General features: G+C 45.3%; 1 protein-coding gene across 4 annotated transcripts in view; it reads left to right on the top strand.

The window, feature by feature from the left end:
• The first annotated feature begins 794 nt into the window (after nucleotides 1–794).
• The window catches only part of ELAC2 (elaC ribonuclease Z 2), a 33,555-nt gene continuing 17,815 nt past the window's right edge, over nucleotides 795–16,534 (top strand). For all 4 annotated transcript variants that reach the window (XM_060204446.1, XM_016186486.2, XM_007519189.3 and 1 more), the window contains exons 1-8: nucleotides 795–1,082; nucleotides 2,461–2,511; nucleotides 2,817–2,887; nucleotides 3,556–3,620; nucleotides 5,815–5,872; nucleotides 8,693–8,761; nucleotides 10,767–10,874; nucleotides 12,202–12,260. In XM_060204446.1, the coding sequence (XP_060060429.1) occupies nucleotides 856–1,082; nucleotides 2,461–2,511; nucleotides 2,817–2,887; nucleotides 3,556–3,620; nucleotides 5,815–5,872; nucleotides 8,693–8,761; nucleotides 10,767–10,874; nucleotides 12,202–12,260 (708 nt within the window). In that variant the 5' untranslated portion in view covers nucleotides 795–855. The remainder of the gene's footprint in view (nucleotides 1,083–2,460; nucleotides 2,512–2,816; nucleotides 2,888–3,555; nucleotides 3,621–5,814; nucleotides 5,873–8,692; nucleotides 8,762–10,766; nucleotides 10,875–12,201; nucleotides 12,261–16,534) is intronic.

Below are 16,534 nucleotides of genomic sequence, written 5' to 3'. Positions count from 1 at the left end.
TAGAGGGCACTGGATTTACGACTTTGAAGCTTCAGACACTCAAGTCCTTTGGCATAACCATTGTGTTATTTCTCTGGCCCTCATTCATATAATAATAATAATAATAATTTTTAGAAACAACAACAAATTCTTGCTTTTAGTGCTGGGTCCTGTTAACCCTTAATCCTGCTTTTCTTTCAAGGTCAGTAAGAGTCATCCTACAAAACATATCCATATGCATTCTGATGGAAATAAAATGACGAAAACTCTTATGCTAATACTTGATGTAATCTATCCACTTGGAACCACAATCATGAAACAGAGCTGGACTGGAAGGGAGCCCTCTGAGAAAGTTTGCGGGCCCGGGGGTGGTGCACCTGGTTGAGCGCACATGTTACTGGGCATGAGGACCCAGGTTCCAGTTTCTGGTTCCCACCTGCAGGGGCAAAGCTTTGTGAGTGATGAAGCAGTGCTGCAGGTGTCTCTTTCTCTCCCTCTTCTTCTCTCTCTGTCCCTCCCCTTTCGACTTCTGGCTGCCTCTATCCAATAAATGAATAAAGATAAAAAAAAAAAAAATTGCCCCAATTAGCAGCACTTCTGGACATCTGAGTTCCGGAAGTCCCGCCCCCGGCCAAAGAAGACTTCCGGGAGAGGAACGACGCTCTAGCAGTTCTCTACTCTATGTCTATCGCCTATTGACAAGTCCGGAGCAGCCAGGCTCGTTGCTATTGGCTACGCAGACTGGCGGGGGGGCGGGCAGCGGGGCGTTCCGCACTCTGATTGGCTGGGACACGCCATGTGGGCGGAGGGGCGGTGCGTGGGGGGCACCCGGAGTGGAGTGACTGGCTCATTCTCAACCCCGGTGGGCACTGGCGCATGTGGACTCTCTGCTGTGTGCTGCGCTCCGCGGCCAGGCGCACCATGTCGCAGGGACCCGCCTGGCGCCAGCGGCCGCCCAAGGACCCGCTGCGACACTTGCGCACGCGGGAGAAGCGCGGCCCGACGTGGGAGCCTGGGGGCCCGAAAACCGTGTACCTGCAGGTGGTGGCGGGGGGCGATCGGGACTCGGGCGCCGCGGTCTACGTCTTCTCTGAGTTCAACCGGTCAGTGCGCTGCCCCCACCCCCTAGAGTCCCCGCACCGCTGGGGAGGGAGGGGGTTTCGATCCCCCTGCGCTGCACACGTGGGCCTTCCACTAGTGCATGGGATCTTGGGGCTCTCGGTGGGTGGGAGAGCCTAGGTTCCCTCCACCCTGGCTCCTGGCTGCCACCCTCCCCACCCCCGAAACACTTCTCATTTGCACATCGGTGACCTCTTGCCCACCCCAGGGCCCGATTTTTTAAATTTATTATTATCTTTATTTGCTTATTGGGTAGTAGAGACAGCCAGAAATGGAGAGGGACAGGGGGGAGATAGAGAGGGAGAGAGACAGAGAGACACTTGTAGCATTGCTTCACCACTTGGGAAGCTTTCCCCCTGCGGGTGGGGACCAGGGGTTCGGACCCGGGTCCTTGCACATTTGTAACATGTGCACTCCACCAGGTGCTCCACCACCCGGTCAGTCCCTTTATTTTGTATTATTATTATATTTGTTAATTGGATAGAGACAGCCAGACATCGAGAGGATGGGAGGAAATAGAGAAGGAGAGAGACAAGACAATCTGCAGACCCTGCTTTACCGCTTGCAAAGCCTTTCCCCTGCAGATTGGGAGCGGGGGCTCGAACCCGGGTCCTTGGCGCATGGCAGCCTGTGCGCTCAACCAGATGCGCGCCACCACCTGGTCGCTCTTTGGCCCTGGACAAACGCTCAAATGCTTTGAACCCCTCTGGGTTGTTCAGACCCAGTGGGTGGGGTGCACTCGCCTGTTGAGGTCATATCCAAGCTGGCCTCCAGCCCCTCTGCCTTAGCTGAGGATGAGTCCATATCCACTTTTTTCCCCCCCTTTTGTTATTGTAGTTATTATTGTTGTTGTTAATGATGTCACTGTTGGATAGGACAGAGAAATGGAGAGAGGGGTGGAGGGTAGATATCATAATGGTTATGCAAACAGACTGTCATGCCTGAGGCTCCAAAGTCCCAGGTTCAATCCCCCGCACCACCATAAGTCAGAGCTGAACAGTTCTCTGGTTAAAAAAAAAAAAAAAAAAGGAAAAGAAAAGAGAGGTGGAGAGAGGAGGGGGAGAGAAAGATAGACACCTGCAGACCTGCTTCATTGCTTGTGAAGCGGCTCCCCTGCAGGTGGGGAGCCAGGGATCCTTGTGCTGGTTCTTGCACTTCGAGCCAGGTGCCCTTAACCACTGCACTACCTCCGGACCCTCCATATCCACTTTCTACTAGATGGCGGCTCCTCAGTACCCTTGATACAATGGGAATTACAGGGTTCCCCACCCCCAGCACTCACACAGTGTTCTGAAGCATGCAAATGGTGCCAGGTTTTTACTGAATTGACCTGAGTATCTTGTGTGATGTCCATCCTCTTAGGTATCTCTTCAACTGTGGAGAAGGCGTCCAACGACTCATGCAAGAGCACAGGTGAGTCAGCCCTGTTCTTCCCTGAGGGGTGGAGATGATTATGAGGTTTGAAAGCCAAGCTGTGGGTGGGGGAGGGGGAGATACTGTAATGGTTATGCGAAGAGACTGTCATTCCTGAGGCTTCCTAGTCCCAGGTTCAATCCCCGGCACCATTGTAAGCCAGAGCTGAACAGAGCTCTAATAAAAAATTAAAAAAAAAAAAAAAAAAAACCAAGCTGAGAGGGCCAACATGGCTTTTACTAGAAGGAAGGATTTCATATCAATCCTGCTCAGTTTTTTTTTTTTTTTTTCTTTCTCTTTTGCAGGATTAAAGTGTCTCGTTTGGACAACATATTTCTTACCAGAATGCACTGGTATAATGTTGGCGGGCTCAGTGGTAAGTATATTTTCCCTCCAGGCTGGAGTGGCTGGAGTGATGTGTCTATGATTTTGAACCTTCCCTACCTTTTTTTTTTTATATATACCCCTTTTTCTGCATGTAGCACACGGAGCATCACAAACTGACTCCAGAGAGCAGATGTTAGCCTGGGCGCTGCCTGCAAGAGTCAGCCCCTTGGTTTCTCGAATTGCTGGATTGGAGACATGGCAGTTTAACTGGAGAGTCTAGTGGTGGTGATGACAGCGAATATATATTTGTCTCCTGAGACTTGCTGGTAGTACAATCCTGTCACGCACATTAGCCGATGGCTACTGTTGAGGTCCAGCACTTAGAAAAGTTGTCCCACAGCTAACAAATTCTGTAAGCTTTGTGGTGTAGGTTATAAAGGATGAAGAGGAGGTTAGGGGTGAAAGGAAGGTGAGAAGACTGGTAGGTTAACTATCTCACTCTAACATCAATCCCTGCCTTTTCTAAAGGTGGTTGGGGGCTATCTAGTCTCACTTTTAATACCTCCGGTATTATCTGTGTGTTGTACTTACTCTCTTGTAACTGGGAGCTGGAGAGGGGGCAAGCTGATAAGTGATTGGCTAGGTGAGGAATGTTCATCTTGGCAGCAAGTGCAGGTCACCCTGATGGATAGTACTGACTGTGCTCATCTTTCGTAGGACTGATTCTTACGTTGAAAGAAATGGGGCTTCCGAAGTGTGTACTCGCTGGACCTCCCCAACTGGTAAGCCTCCTCTGACTCTGCTTTCAAAGTCAGCTCTGCTTTTGGACAGATGTTTGTAATAAGGACTTCCATCTTTACAAGTTAGTCTTCAGCCCTCTCCAGGTAACTGGCAGTAGAATAAATCCTTCACCATTCAGATTAAAGACACCAACTGCATGCTCTTATAAACAACATTATTACTTTACTTTGCCTCAGTTTCTCCACTTATAAGAGGACTAGAGTGTCTCATGGAGTTCTCCAAGTAAATGGAGACATGTAGAAAGTGCTCTCTTAGATGTTTGCCACCTAGTAACTGCACATATTAACTTTTTTATTTATTTTTATGAAGTTTCACATACCTTTCACATGAACTTATAACACCGTTGAGAAGCTGTGTGCATTTTGTTAAAACTGTGGAAAATGACATTTTCTAAGAGAAAAAGTGACCAATCCCAAAAAGGATGACAGAGGACCTAGTGGAGGTTGTATTGTTATATAGAAAACTGAGAAATGTTATGCATGTACAAACTATTGTATTTACTGTTGAATGTAAAACATTAATGCCCCAATAAAGAAATTGAAAAAAAAATTGAAATGATCAATCATCAGGTCCTCTTAAATCTCCTCTGCAAAATAATGCCTCAGTTTCATCCTCTAGTTTCCATCTCACTAAGATCTAAAGTATTGATGTCTCTACTTTGGTAGCTTTCCATCTTTACCCCTGCCTTCCTGTTGTCCATCTCCATGACCTTTGTACACCAGCCAGCTGAACCTGTTGAATTCATAACTATAGGCTTATCACTTTTCTTCCCAAACCTTTCAAAGTTCTCTATAATTTTTCCCACCACCAGAACTCTGTATCCCATCCCCTCCCCTGATAGCTTTCCTACTCTTTAACTCTCTGGGAGTATGGACCCAGGGTCATTATGGGGTGCAGAAGGTGGAAGGTCTGGCCTCTGTAATTGCTTCCCACTGAACATGGGCGTTGGCAGGTCGATCCATACTCCCAGCCTGTCTCTCTCTTTCCCTAGTGGGACAGAGCTTTGGGGAGGCGAGGCTCCAGGACATGTTGGTGGGGTCATCTGCCCTGGGATGTCCAGTTGGCATCATGGTAGCATCTGGAACCTGGTGGCTGAAAAAGAATTAAGATATAAAGCAGAACAAATTGTTGACTAATCATGAACCTGAAGGCTGGAATATTACAGGTGAAGATTTGGGGTTTCCATGTATATTCTTACTTGTAGTCCCTCCCACCCTTGACTGAAACCCCTTACCATCACGAGACTTGTTAAAGCACCAGTCCTCTCTGCCTCTTTTCATTCTACATGCGACTTTCAGGGCTTAGCTAAGAGGCCACTTACTCAGGAGCCTTCCAGACTGAGACAAGTTGGACTTGGACCCCAGCATCTGATTTTCGTACTTCTGTAGAGGGCTTAGTATGACTGTCGCAAGCTTATTGTTGGTGTTGCCATTTGTTTCATCTTTGTCCCTACTGGACACTAAAGATCACAAGGGTAAGGACCCCGCCTCTTTATTGCTGCTAAATCTTTACTAATCTAATGGAGAAATACTAGGATAAAGAACTAGTTCTAGGGGGTCGGGCAGTAGCACAGCAGGTTAAGCACACATGGTGCAAAGCACAAGGACTGGACTGGCATAAGGATCCCGGTTCCAGCCCCGGCTCCCCAACTGCAGGGGAGTCGCTTAACAAGTGGTGAAGCAGGTCTGCAGGTGTCTGTCTCTCTCTCCCCCTCTCTGTCTTTCCCTCCTCACTCCATTTCTCTCTGTCCTATCCAACAATGATGACATCAAAAACAACAAATAACTACAATGGCAATAAAAAACCAAGGGCAACAAAAGGAAAAAAAAAAAAAGAACATTCAAATGTTTGCTTGGCACTTCTTAGGGACTTGAATTTGTTGCTCTGTTCTATAGCTGTGTAACCATGACCACTATATCTTTCTGCCTTTCTGTCTTCCTTTTTTTTTCTTTTACCCCCCCCCCCTTTACTGGGGGGATTAATGGTTTACAGTTTCAGTAAAATACAGCAGTTTGTACATGTGTAACATTTCTCCACTTTCTACATAGCATTTCAAACCCGCCCCCCCCCCCCAGGTCCTCTACCATCATGCTCTAGGACCTGAACCCTCTCCCCCACCCTAAGAGTCTTTCACTTTGATGCAATACACCATTTTTCTTTCTTTCTTTCTTGCAGGAAAAATTCATTGAAGCTATCAAACTATTTTCTGGTCCGTTGAAAGGAATAGATCTTGGTATGTCTTTAACCACAATTCTTGTTTCTTTTCCATATATGCCCAGTCTCTCACAGAAGAATCTAAATCAAGCATTTCATCGACACGAGCTGAACTTTATTCTTGTGGCTCTTTGCACTTTTCTCTGCCTCATACTTCATGTAGGCAGGAATGTGTATACCGTGTAAGCGCTATAATAGTCTCTATTCAGGTACCAAAGTGACTTCCTTGGGTCTGGGGGGCTCCTCAGAGTTGAACTGCATAGAGTTCCTTAAAGTCATACTGAACCTCCACTCCGGCTGACCCATGAGTTGTGGCTTTGTTTTTCCCAGAGCACTGCCTAGCTGTGGCTAATGGTGTTGCTGGAGATTGAACCTATGGCCTTCAGGCCTCAGGCATGAGAGTTTTTTTTTTTTTTTTTACATAATCATTATACCATCTTCCCCCACCCTATTTGTTTTGTCTTATTTGGCTTGTGAGAGTGCTGGGGACTCACCCTAGGAACTCTGATGCCGTAGACATGAAAGTCTTTGTAAAACTATTATGATATGGCCCCAATCCACATGTGGGCTGTTAACAGGAAGGACCTGGTCAATGATGCCAGCAGGACTACTCTCCTGAAAGTGGTAGTAATACTCTGACTTACTGATACGCTTGTAAACTTTTCTATTTTTGAGTGTCCATTTCTTCTATTCTCTTTCCCTCTCGTTCTTTGTGTGTGATAGAGACAGCTAGAGAGAGAGTGGAAGGGATCACAGCATTTAAATTTCCTTCCTGGAAGTCTGGCGGTAGCGCAGCAGGTTAAGCACACGTGGCACTTTGCTCCCAGCTCCCCAGGGAGCCTGCAGGGGAGTCGCTTCACAGGCAGTGAAGCAGATCTACAGGTGTCTGTCTTTCTCTCCCCATCCCCGTCTCCCCTCTTCTCTCCATTTTCTCTTTGTCCTAACAACAATGACATCAATAACAATAACAACAATAACTACAGCAACAATAAAAAACAAGGGCAACAAAATGGAAAATAAATAAATAGATAAAATTATTTTTAGAAAAAATTCCCTCCTTCACTGTGGAGAGGGCCATGCTCGAACCTAGGCGTTGCACATAGCAAAGCAGCAAGCTATCCAAGTGAGCTGTTGTGCTGGTCAGAGTATTGGTTTCTTTTTCCCTTTTAAATGGATAGTCTCAGTAATTATGTGTCTTTTCATTTGGCCACAGTAGTAGGAACTTCTGGGGGAAAAAAAATATTAGTTTCGGGGAGTCGGGCTGTAGCGCAGCGGGTTAAGCGCAGGTGGCGCAAAGCACAAGGACCGGCATAAAGATCCCGGTTCGAACCCCGGCTCCCCACCTGCAGGGGAGTCGCTTCACAGGTGGTGAAGCAGGTCTGCAGGTGTCTGTCTTTCCTCCTCTCTGTCTTCCCCTCCTCTTTCCATTTCTCTCTGTCCTATCCAACAACGACGATGACAACAACAATAATAATAACTACAACAATAAAAAACAAGGGCAACAAAAGGGAATAAATAAATAAAATAAATTTAAAAAAAATTAGTTTCTTTCTAGTGCTTTAACTTGAAGAATTGAGATTCCTGTGTAGATAGATTCCCACCAGAGTTCCAAAGCCATTATGTTGTTAGAAGTTGGTGCTCCGGAAAGTGAATCTTTCCAGACGTGTTTTTATGCTGTTACCCAAAGTCAACAAACAGGCTTTAGGCCACGCGTGAATGCCTTTCCCAGTACCTGTTGTCTTTTGTTTTTATTTATGCTAAATATTTATTTCATTTATTTCCCCCGCTTTTCATTTGTGGTTCACAATGGGCTACAAGATTATAAGGCTACTTACTAGGTTATAGTTCTCCATGAACCCACCACCAGGGTTCTTTGTCCCCAACCCTTCCACCTCCCAAAGATAACAGCCAACTGCCACAGTTCTCACGAAGTCTTAGGGGCAAATTTTTTGCTTCTTTTTCTTTCTCTTTGCCAATTCATGTATTTCTCTGGACGCCACATGAGTCAAACCATCTGGTAGTTGCCTTTCTTCTCTTTAACTTTTTTTACTAAGTCTTATCACCAGTTGTATCCATTTTGTCCCAAAAGACACAATATCATCTTTGTATTGATTTTTTAAAAGTATTTTTTAAATATTTATTCCCTTTTGTTGCCCTTATTGTTTTCTTGTAGTTATTGTTGTTAATTGATGTCATCGTTGTTGGATAGGACAGAGAGAAATGGAGAGAGGAGGGGAAGGCAGAGAGGGGGAGAGAAAGATAGACACCTGCAGACCTGCTTCACCGCCTGTGAAGTGACTCCCCTGCAGGGGGGGAGCTGGGGGCTCAAACCGGGATCCTCACACCGGTCCTTGGGCTTTGCACCACTTGTGCTTAACTTGAGGCGCTACCACCCGACTCCCTGTTTTGATTTTTTGTTACAGCGTAGTATGTCCTGGAGTATTTATATCCCATAACTTAGCCACTCATGTGTCAATGGGTATCTAGGCTCCTTCCACTCTTCCACAATCCAAGTCTTCCACAGAGCAAGTCTCAGGAGCAGACAGAGTGCACGAGACCAGCAATTCTCAGCTGTGAACACAGCAGTATATGTGTCTCTTCTAATTAGTGTGTGAGTGTCCACTGCATGAATACCTAATATATTGCCAGATCATAAAGTCATTCTGTTTTTTGTTTTTATTTATCTAAGGACTCTTTATACAGTCTTGCGGGGGGGGGGGGGGGGGGAGCTGTGTCAGTCTGCATTCCTTCCAGCAGACTAGAAGTCCCTGTTGGAAAATTATCCTTCATGCACGTATTCGCCGTTGAGGTCACTTTTTTGTCCTCTTCTTTCCCATAGCTGTGCGGCCTCACTCTTCAGCAGAGTACAAGGATGAGACCATGACGGTTTTCCAGATCACCATATACAGTGAGTATGGAACATTCTAGAAAGAGGATGTAGACCATGAATTCAAATAAAAACAGTTGGAGTGCTGCCTTTAGGTACCATGCTGTGTGTTCTGAGATTAAAAATTTTAGTTGAGGAACTAAGGTTACTGCTATTGAACGTCTGATCTTAGAGACAGACATGTTACTTGTATGACCATAGTTATATTTAACATTTTTTTTTTTTAATTTATTAGCCTATTTTGATAGAGACAAAGAGAGACAGGAAACAAATACATATCAGCACCAAAAGCTTTCTTCAGTACGGGAGGGTCCAGGCTTGAACCTGGGTTGTGCACAGGGCAAAAAAGCACGGTATCCAAGTGAGCTATTTTGTCAACCCTTGGAATGTTATTATACATCAAACACTGTCATATATATATATATATATATATATATATATATATATATCAGATTTGTGTGTTTGCTTCTTGGGATCAGTAGCCATAGATGTAACCGCTGTCTTGCTGAGAGACTTCCAGAAAGGCTTGCCCAGATAAACATTAAAAAAGTTATTAATGAACACTGACAACAGCGACTAGATAGATGAATGATTAGAGGATCAGAAAGTCACACAAACGTTCTCAGGTCCCAGGGCAGATGTTGTGGCGTTGCTACAGAGAGATTCTGCATCTCAGGCCTTGTCAGGTCAGTGTCATTCATGAGTCTAGCTGAACACACTCCATGTCAGGTTTACCCGACCGAAGAACGCAGAGCCCTGGGGGACGCTTCATGGACACGGCAAACTCGTTCTGCCCTTGCCATGTGCTGAAAGATCAAAGTTACCAACAAGGTGAGAATGGCCCCAAAGCTGACAGGGAGGTGAGACTTCACACAGTTTGCATAGAAGGTGGGTGAGGGTCTGGCACAAACTCGAAGCTTCCCCGACACTGTGGCACTTGTGCAGCAGGGTTTGGACCTGGGCTGTGCTTATGGTCGTACATGCACCCTAGCTGGTGAACTCCCTCCCTGGCTCAGTAGTGGTGGATCTTTACTTAGTGTAACCAGTGCTGAATTTGCTCAGCCTGTGTTCTTCCAAAGAGCAAGTCTCATAGAGGAGCAGACAGGGTACATGAGACCAACAATTTTCAGTGTTATTAGTGCTTGGCTTGTTCTTGAATATTAAGACTTAACTGACTGGTGCCAGGCGATGGTGCACCCGGTTAAGCGCTCATATTACAGTGCACAGGGACCCAGGTTCAAGCCTCTGGTCCCCATCTGCAGGGAGAAAGCTTCACGTGTCTCTCTGTCTATCCCTCTCTCTCCCTCTGTATCTCTCCCCTCCTAAATTTCTCTGTGTCTCTATCCAATAATAAATAAATAAAAATAAAAAGGCTTAACTGACTATAAGAAAACTGTTCCTTCTCACAGAAATAACCTTGAGGGGGGATGTCTTTTACTGAAAGTTTGAAAATGAATAAAACCGGTAGCACAGCGGGTTAAGCACAGGTGGCGCAAAGCGCAAGGACCTGGGCGTAAGGATACCGGTTGGAGCCTCCAGCTCCCCACCTGTGTGGGGGGGGGTCGCTTCACAAGCAGTGAAGCAGGTCTGCAGGTGTCTGTCTTTCTCTCCCCTTCTCTGTCATCCCCTCTTTCCATTTCTCTCTATCCTATCCAACAACGATGACATCAATAACAACAATAATAATAGCTTCAATAAAAGGAAATAAATAAATACTAAAAAAAAAAAAACTAAGGGGAGGGGGGGAAGAAATAGGAAAATGAATAAAACACCCAACTACCTGCATATCTTCTTGTTGGCTGGCACTGTGGAGTTACTCTAAGAGTCAGAATTCTAAGCTGAGCAGAAATATAAAGATGGCGAAGATGTAAAGGGAGCCCAGAGACTAGGCGTTGGGATTTAACTGCTGTGCTGGGGCCATGCCAATTTCGTGGGGCATCTGGATTTCCAGCATATAGATTTCTAGACTTTGACTGTGAAATCATCTCAACTGGTATGCAAGCTAATTGTTTCCCGTACTGAACAGGTGAGCAGAGGCCTTCAGAAAACCAGCCATCACAGAGTCCAGGAAGACTCAGCCCAGCACAGTCTTCCAGCTTTGGGTCAGCTCCAGATGTACATCATCTTCCAGATGGTAATTACATTTCAGATACACACACATTGTTGAGATTTTTTTTTTTTCTGTTTCTTTAAAAAAAAAAATCCTATATTTGATAAGAGACAGCCAGAAATTGAGAGGAAGTGGGGAGATAGAAAGGGAGAGATAGACACCTGAGGTCCTGCTTCACCACTTGTGAAGTTAACTCCCCTGCAGATGGGGACTGGGCAGGTCCTTGTTCACTATAACATGTGTGCTCAGTCAGGTGCACCACCACCAGGCCTCTCCCTCCTCTCTCCTCCCCTCCCCTTCTCCTTTTTTACCAGAGCATTGCTTAATTCTGGTTTCTGGTGGATTGAACCTGGGACTTCCGGAGCCTCAGGCATGAGAGTCTCTTTGCATAATCATTATGCTATCTCCCCTGCCCAGAGAATTGTTTTTTCTGTTGCCCCTTAATGCTAGAAGTTAGATGTTTGACATTAGGATGCTGTGTATGTAAAGACAGCACTTTTTCCTTCGCATGTCAAGACTTGAGCTGTGGGGAGAGGAGCAGAGTTACTATTAAAAGTATCAGTATGGAGCTTTGAGGGTCCATAGGCAGAGGGCTTCTGTGTTTTTCATTAATGCAGAAGCTTTAACTCCTCAGCTGACGAAAACTACCATAGCAGTGACTTGCTATGCGTTTAAAAAAAAAAATTATCTTTATTTTTTATTGGATAGAGACAGCCAGAAATGGAGAGCCAAGGGGGAGAAAGAGAGACACCTGCGGCACTGCTTTGCAACTTGCAAAGTTTTCCCCCTGCAGGTGGGGACTCGGGGCTTCGAACCTGGGTCTTTACACATTGTAACATATACACTCAACCTGGTGTGCCACCACCCGGCCCCTGTTATGCTTTTTTTTTTCTTCTCGCATTAAAGGAATTCAGCTGCCCAAAGATCTTGTGAGCTAATGTTGACCAGGATTTGATAAGTTCCTCTTCCTGCCTGTGAGTCATTTCTTACCATGATGAAAAAGACGCTGACCCTGTTACCTGCCCCCTTTTTGCTTGCCAGTCCAGTTCCTCCACAGACCTACACACGCTGGGACCTTTGAGCATTTGACTCGCCATTCTAAAGTTTTTCTGGTTAGACTTTTTTTTTTTTTGTTGCATTTTTCAGATACCAAAACTCAGTTTGAGTATAGAGGAAAAAAAGTTGTGCTCAGGGAAATCATTCAGTGTTTTTGGACTGTTTCTCTCACCTTTGTCCATTTTATTTTGTGTAAAGTTGTACTACGTGTTCAGTGATCATCAATCTATGAAGCCTGTAGACCTTTGCATTTACCTCATTCTGATCGGGTCTGTTTTTTGTTTTTTTTCCTCAGGTGCTGACCAGAAACTAGGGGGCAGAGACCCCTTCTTGGTAGTGGCTTTTATTTGTAAGGTAAGAGCCTTTCTCTGGGCTTTAAGTTCAGTGAGCACATGGTAGCCTCTAGTTAGTGGTTTTCCACTGATTTGCAAGTGACAGCTTGTAAGTTACTTACCGATGCCAAGAACAAAACTACCCAACTTCTCAATAGAAATTGTACCTGCGTTTTTGGTTTACTTCCAAATTCTATCTTAGCCCTGGCTGATGGTGGTGTTGGGGACTGAAGCTTGAACTTCAGAGCCTTACTCCTAAAAGTCTTTTACAGGATAATAAATGTTTTTATCGCCCCAACACTGTAGGGAAATCTTACTACAGTAAGACCTGGCACATTGTCCTGTTTTTAATAGGAACTTTGGCTTTTTGTTTGTTTGCTGTAATCCTCAAGAAATACTTTGCGTCTAGTCAACCATGTATTCAATTCTGTGTTTGTTTGTTTTTTAAGTAGCAACATTTAGGGCAGGGGTAGATAGCATAATGGTTATACAAAGAGACTGTCATGCCTGAGGCTCTGAAGTCCCAGGTTCAATCCCCTGCACCACCACCATAAACCAGAGCTGAGCAGTGCTCTGGTAAAAAAACAAACAGACAAACAAAAAAAAAAAAAAAAGAGAAAAAAGTAACATTTATTTTAAAATATTTGTAATCCTCGTACAAATCTTAACATCTGTAAGTGATAACAGGTCTAAAATTTCAGTAATATTTTAGTTGTTAATTGCAATATGGCTTTCGATATCACTTCGGAGCCGTTTCTCTGGAAAGCAGTAATTTATATAGTAGTACTGTTGTCAGAGCTGGCAAGGAGGGTGCCCGGTTTGGTATGCATGCAGCCCAGACTTGACAGTCTGGTGTACCACATGGGAATACTGCAGTGCTGGGGGACATTTGCTGCTGTGGTCTCTCTCACTGTCTCTCGTCTTATCTGAAAAAGCCAACCTGAGCTCGTACTGGTGAGAACAAAAGTGAGATTTGACAGCCTTTGATGCTTGAGGCTCAGAGAGCCCATGTTCACTCTTCAATATCACCATAAGCCTCGCTGAGCAGTGCTCCAGTTAAAAAATAAATAGGGAGTCGGCGGTAGCGCAGAGGGTTAAGCGCAGGTGGCGCAAAGCACAAGGATCGGGTTTGAGCCCCCAGCTCCCCAACTGCAGGGGAGTCGCTTCACAAACCATGAAGCAGGTCTACAGGTGTCTTATCTTTCTCGCCCCCTCTCTGTCTTCCCCTCCTCTCTCCATTTCTCTGTCCTATCCAACAATGACATCAATAACAATACTAACTACAACAATAAAGGCAACAAAAGGGAATAAACACATATTAATAAGATAAATAAAACTGTTGTCAGTAGACTTACAACTTGTGTATTTCTTAGTTCAAGTAGGGTATCTTGTGCCTTTTCAATTAATTGTACTAGAGCCTTCCTAGATTAATTACAGCACGATTAATTAGGTTAGTTCCTTAATTAGGCCAATTACAACATGGTGACACGAGTTCCACGTGATTCCAATCCTCTGAGGTAGCTGTTTGTAGGAGCTGCAGACTGCTGCTCTGGTGTTTCTGCCTCTTCCTTTCTTCTCTGCTACTGCTGCAGCCACCAGCCCCTTCCCCTCTTTAATTTGCTGCATCTCTGCTAAGGGTTCGGAAGGCAGTAAGGTTGAGCTACCCTAAGTACTAGAAAGTTGAGGTAAACAGTCTCTGGGATAGCCCGAGATTCCCATCTGACTTGCCAGCCGGGGCTTCCGATAGCTCTTTGCTCACGTGACGTCTTGGCAGACTTGCGTTCTGATTCTCATTATCTTCTAAATACTCTATATCCCTTAGGTGGGAACAGGATTCCTCCCGGGTTGAATTGAACCTGTAATGAAGGGATGGTTTTTTTAATTTTTTTGTTTTGTTTTTTACATGCCTCAAGTCTGCAGACACCTGTGAGGTACTAGAAACAATTCCCGGTATCAAATCCACTTAGATCTGTTTCAGCTGTAGCTATTGACGCCATTCGATAGCTTGATGCTAGAATGTGCACCCTGTGAGCCTGCTCAGGATTGCAGAGTGAAGCCCCGGGGCCATATAGGACATCTGGGGTGGGGGGGCGCTTCAGGGACAGTGGAAAGGTGCCATGTTGTCTTTCTGAAATTAAAAAAAAAAAAAAAATGAAGAAACCCAGGACTGGGAACCACACACGTGTGAGGCTATAAGTAAATGTGCGATTTCAACTCTTACCGTCTTTGTCCTATGTGCATGTGCTTAAGCTGCACTCCCTTTTGAGAATAATGTTTTTCCAAAATTCTAGAATCCCAATAAGACTGACAGGATCTAAATTTGAGAATTTTGTCCTAGAAAGAATGTCCTCACTTCAGGCAATGAAAACCAAATGCAAATGTTTTACGCACAAAATGTGCAGATCTCAAAAATGCGAAAATGGACAGAAGTTTTTATGTTCAGAATGAGAGTTTTTATGCTAGAATCTGTCTTCCTGTCTAACATAAGAAATTATTGAGTGCGTGCATGTGTACAGCAAGAGTGACGGAAAGGGAGGCCATGGCACTGAAGCTTCCTTCAGTGATTTGGGAGCTGGACTCAAACCTGGGTCATGTCTGGCTAAGTGAGACACTTGCCAAATGAGCTATTTTGCCAGCTACAAATATTAGGAATTTTTTTTACCATTGCTCTCTGGTATAAAAGTACTGTTGGGGTTTCGGATGGTAGTGCAGCGAGTTAAGCACACATGCCATGAAGTGCAAGGATTAGAGTAAGAATCCTGGTTGGCAAGGGGGTCGAGCGGTGGTGCAGCGGGTTAAGTGCAGGTGGCGCAAAGCGCAAGGACCTGCATAAGATCCCAGTTCGAGCCCCCAGCTCCCCAGTGAAGCAGGTCTGCAGGTGTCTGTCTTTTCTCTCCCTGTCTTCCCCTCTCCATTTCTCTCTGTCCTGTCCAACAGTGAACGATATCAGCAATAACAATAATAACCACTGCAAGGCTACAACAACAAGGGCAACAAAAGGGAGGGTAATGGCCTCCAGGAGCAGTGGATTCATGGTGCAGGCACTGAGCCCCAGCAATAACCCTGGAAGCAAAAAAAAAAAATCCTGGTTTGAACCCCTGGCTCCCCACCTGCAGGAGTAGGGGTTGTTTCATGGGCGGTGAAGCAGGTCTCTCCCCCTGTCTATCTCCCCTCTCCTTTCAATTTCTTTCTAACCTATCCAGCAACAACAACTATAACAACAATAATAACGGTAACAACAGAGGCAACAAAATGGGAAAAATGGCCTCCAGGAGCAGTGGATTCATAGTGCAGACACGGAGCCCCAGCAGTAACCCTGGAGGTGAAAAAAAACCAAAAAAGTACTGTTGGGCTGGTGAGATGGTGAGATGGGACACTTATTAGCACACTGTTTTGAACCTGACCCTCAACACATTGAAGGAAGCTCACCATCACTGACTCAGATGCGTCATATGGTAGTTTGTGTGAGCATTTCTCTTAGACTCCTGTGATCTTTCTTTGCTGATGATTAAGGAGTTTAGGCTAATAGCACAGTGTTTCTCCTCGGTGGAACTAACAATTAAAACATATAACCAAAAAGTTGTGCTTACTAGAAGAATGCCAGTTAAAACTAAGTTTCTTCCTCTCTTTCTTTCTCTCTTTCTCCCTTTCTTTCTCTCTCCCTTCCCCTCTTTCTTTCTTCCTTTCTTTCCTTCCTTTCCTTTCTCCTTCCTTCCTTGCCTCCAGGCTTATCGCTGGGGCTTGGTGCCTGTACTAGAAATCCACTGCTCCTGGAGGCCATTTTTCCCATTTTGTTGCCTTTGTTATTTTTGCCGTTGTTGTTGTTGGATAGAACAGAGAGAAATCAAGAGAGGAGAGGAAGACAGGGGGAGAGAAAGGTAGACACCTGCAGACCGCTTGCGAAGCGACCACCCTGCAGGTGGGGAGCCGGATGCTCAAACCAGGATCCTTACGCTGGTCCGTGCGCTTTATGCCGTGTGCGCTTAACCTGCTGCGCTACCGCCCAGCCTCCTTTTTTAATTCATGTAATTTCTATTTATAAAATGGAAACACCAGCAAGACAATAGGATAAGAGGGGTACAGTTCCCACCTCCATAACTTCATATCCCATCCCCTTCCTTGAATTATCCCTCTGGGAGTATGGACCCAGGGTCATTCCAGCCCAGGGGGGCAGAAGGTGGGAGGTCTGGCTTCTGTCATTGCTTCCCTGCTGAACATGATGAGACTGACAGGTCAATCCATCCTCCCAGCCTGTCTCTCTCTTTCCCTAGTGGAGCAGGGCTCTGGGGGAAGCGA

The sequence above is a fragment of the Erinaceus europaeus genome, chromosome 12 (assembly GCF_950295315.1).
Source record: "Erinaceus europaeus chromosome 12, mEriEur2.1, whole genome shotgun sequence".
Taxonomy (NCBI): domain Eukaryota; kingdom Metazoa; phylum Chordata; class Mammalia; order Eulipotyphla; family Erinaceidae; genus Erinaceus; species Erinaceus europaeus.
The sequence above is the reverse complement of the archived record's forward strand: the minus strand, read 5'-3'. Positions and strand labels throughout refer to the sequence as shown.